This window comes from Herpailurus yagouaroundi, unplaced genomic scaffold (assembly GCF_014898765.1).
Source record: "Herpailurus yagouaroundi ecotype Mexico unplaced genomic scaffold, PumYag 116582, whole genome shotgun sequence".
Classification (NCBI taxonomy): Eukaryota; Metazoa; Chordata; class Mammalia; order Carnivora; family Felidae; genus Herpailurus; species Herpailurus yagouaroundi.
Genome location: NW_024421831.1, coordinates 56 through 2,907, shown reverse-complemented (window position 1 = coordinate 2,907; position 2,852 = coordinate 56). Strand labels below are relative to the sequence as shown.

The window sequence follows — 2,852 nt, the reverse complement described above, 5'->3', positions numbered from 1 at the left end:
CAACGTTTATTTATTTTTGGGACAGAGAGAGACAGAGCATGAACGGGGGAGGGGCAGAGAGAGAGGGAGACACAGAATCGGAAACAGGCTCCAGGCTCCGAGCCATCAGCCCAGAGCCTGACGCGGGGCTCGAACTCACGGACCGCGAGATCGTGACCTGGTTGAAGTCGGACACTTAACCGACTGCGCCACCCAGGCGCCCTCCCAACTCTTACCTTTCATGAGCACAGCCAGACGTTCCCCACTGGGGTCCCAGACCATGGAGTGAGCCTCTCCCCCAAGTCTATGGGTCAGAACAGTAGGTTGGGAGGGCTCAGCATGGCCCCTCCACCTTTTGACTGCCCCTCCCTCACCAATCAGCTCACCTTTCCTCTCCATCTGGTGTCTGTACTGTTGTCTCAGACAGATCCGCCACAATGGTGGCTGACTTTGCACCTCCAACGCGCCCCTTTCCCTCCCCTGCAAGAAGGGCAGAGGCTCTGGAGTACAGGAAAGGGCCTCTCACTGGTCCCCTGCCTCCCACCTATTGTAAGCATCAACACCTCTCAAGTCTCCCAAGTTTTACTTCCCTTTATCCTTCAGAGTAGCATATTCCAGGGGGTTCTTGCCTTCCTCTGACTGCCCCAGATACTCTGCATCCGGAGCCATTTCCCCTGACTCACCGCAACGTTCTGGGAATGACAAGGAGTAAATGAGTGGTTCCCCCAATACAGTGAACAGCAGTCGGTTTCCATCTGGGCTCCAGCAGCCAGTCTGGGGTCAAGGAACAAAAGGTAGAGGAACACTGGTCTGTAGGGGGACAAAGGGAGACAAGCTGGGACAATCTGGGGCCCACCTGCTCCCTGGCTCTCTGAATCACAGTCGCCTCTTACCTGACACCGCCCTGACAGAGTAGGCCACCTCTCGCACGTCCACATCTGGGCCTCCCAGACTCTGCACCAGAAAGAGGTCACAGCTTAGGACCTCTAGGTTCCAAAACTTGTACTTCCCTCCCTCTGCCGGTCTCAGGGCCAGGTCAGAGAATGGTCACAGAACTTCCTGCTGGAAGTTCCAGGAGCCAAGTGCCTTTCTCTGGGTCATTCCTGTCCTTACCCCTTCCCCTGCTCTCCTCCCACTCACCGAAAGACAGCCGAAGGAGTGGTAGCCAGAACTTTGCTGCCATCCGGAGACCAGAACAGATTGGTAACCCCACCTCCGCGAAACCAGGGAAGGGGAACACAGGTCTCCGTTGAGACATCCCATACCTAGGCAGAAGGGGCAGGAGTGAGAGGGAACTCCAGCATCCCCAACCTGTCACGGGGGCTGCCCTTCTTCTAGGTAGAAAGACACAGAAAGGGGAGGAAGCAAGAGAGGGGCTGTTAAAACAGGAGATAGCAAGCAGAACTTTATTTATTTTGAGACAGAGAGCAAGCAGGGGAGGGTGCAGAGAGAAAAGGAGAGAGAATCCCAAGCAGGCTCCACGCTGTCAGTGGAGCCCCCAGGATATTTTCCACCACCAGAGAAGAATGCTCTTGCCTCACGTCTGAGGGGGCTCAAATGGCCAAAGGATGAGTGGGGACCACTCACCAGGATAGCAGCATCCACAGGTGAAGCTGAGAGCAGTCGTCCCCCACTGGGTGCCCAGGCCAAGCTGGTGACAGGTGTGTGCCCAGGGTGAGAGAGCACTTGTGCACAGCCAGAAGAGGGTCTGCCGAGGGGAAACGGTATCAAGTCAGAAGGCGACAAAAGGAACGCCCCCGACTCTACTTCCTTGCCTTCCACTAAAACTTCCAAACCCAATGGCCCCTCAAATCCAAGTTAGAAGACATGAATAAGGGTCAGGGAAGTGAAAGAAAAAAGGAAGGAAGGAAGGAAGGAGGGAGGGAGGGAGGGAGGGAGGGAGGAAGGAAGGGCGGGCAGAGTCGTCACCATGAGGTCCATGGATGAAAGTGCATGAAAGAGAGGAAGCTTGTATCGTGGGCCTCCAGGAGACAAGAACTGACCAGCAGCGCTGGATGGTGCTGAGCAGAGGAGAGGCCGCGCTCTGCCCCAGACCAGAGCCCTCTCCCCGCCGCATCGCCCGGCCTGGGGCCTGGGATCATCTATGACTCTACTTCAGGGTTCCAAGTTCTCTTCCAGAAATATCTGCTGCTGCTCCCCAGAACTCATCCCGTGCTGCAAACCCTGTCTTTCTGTCTTTCCTTGTCAGAATTAGTCTTCCTGTCTGTGCTCCCGCATTATTTTCTGCTTGTCACAAAGGTGCTGCATGTGAGGTCATCCTCCACCATGAGGCTGTGACTTCGTCAGCTCTGTACATCCAGAACCACATACTTGGCCTGGCGGGTGCAGGCTGTGACCTGAATCAATGCCATCCTCTTCCTTTTCCACAAAACTGTAACTACCTCTAGTGCCAGTGAGATCCTAGATCATAGAACACAACTTATTCTTGAACTTTACAATAAGTCAGTTATCTTTTCAGGTCCGTTCACAGAGATCCATCTCATTCTTTTCAGTGGCTCCACTGTCTCTGTTCCCCTGAACAGATAAACTGTAATTCATTCACTCATGCCTCCACCAATGGAGATTTCTCAATTGTTTACGATGTAGGTTTTTTTTAAGTTTCTTTATTTATTTTGAGAGAAAGAGAGCACACACGTGACCAGGGGAGGGGCAGAGAGAGGGAGAGAGAGAATCCCAAGCTCCATGCCGTCAGCACAGAGACTGACACAGGGCTCAATCTCACGAACCATGAGATCATGACCAGAGCCGAAGTCGGACGTTTAATCAACTGAGCCACCCAGGCACCCCCGTGATGTTTTATTACAAACAATGCGGCAAAAAAATTCTCTGTATCGATATCCTTACATACTCAC

General features: G+C 53.6%; 1 protein-coding gene across 1 annotated transcript; it reads right to left on the bottom strand.

Moving 5' to 3' along the window:
• Nucleotides 1-192: 192 nt before the first annotated feature.
• On the bottom strand, nt 193-2,585 carry LOC121026493 (aladin-like; the record flags this gene model as incomplete). The annotated part of the gene is made up of 6 exons (XM_040469336.1): nt 1,567-2,585; nt 1,120-1,244; nt 873-933; nt 663-671; nt 366-459; nt 193-283 (listed from the first exon to the last, which is right to left on the bottom strand). Coding segments are annotated over exons 2-6 (378 nt in total), but the record flags the coding sequence as incomplete, so codon positions are not given.
• Between the last annotated feature and the right edge of the window lie 267 nt (nt 2,586-2,852).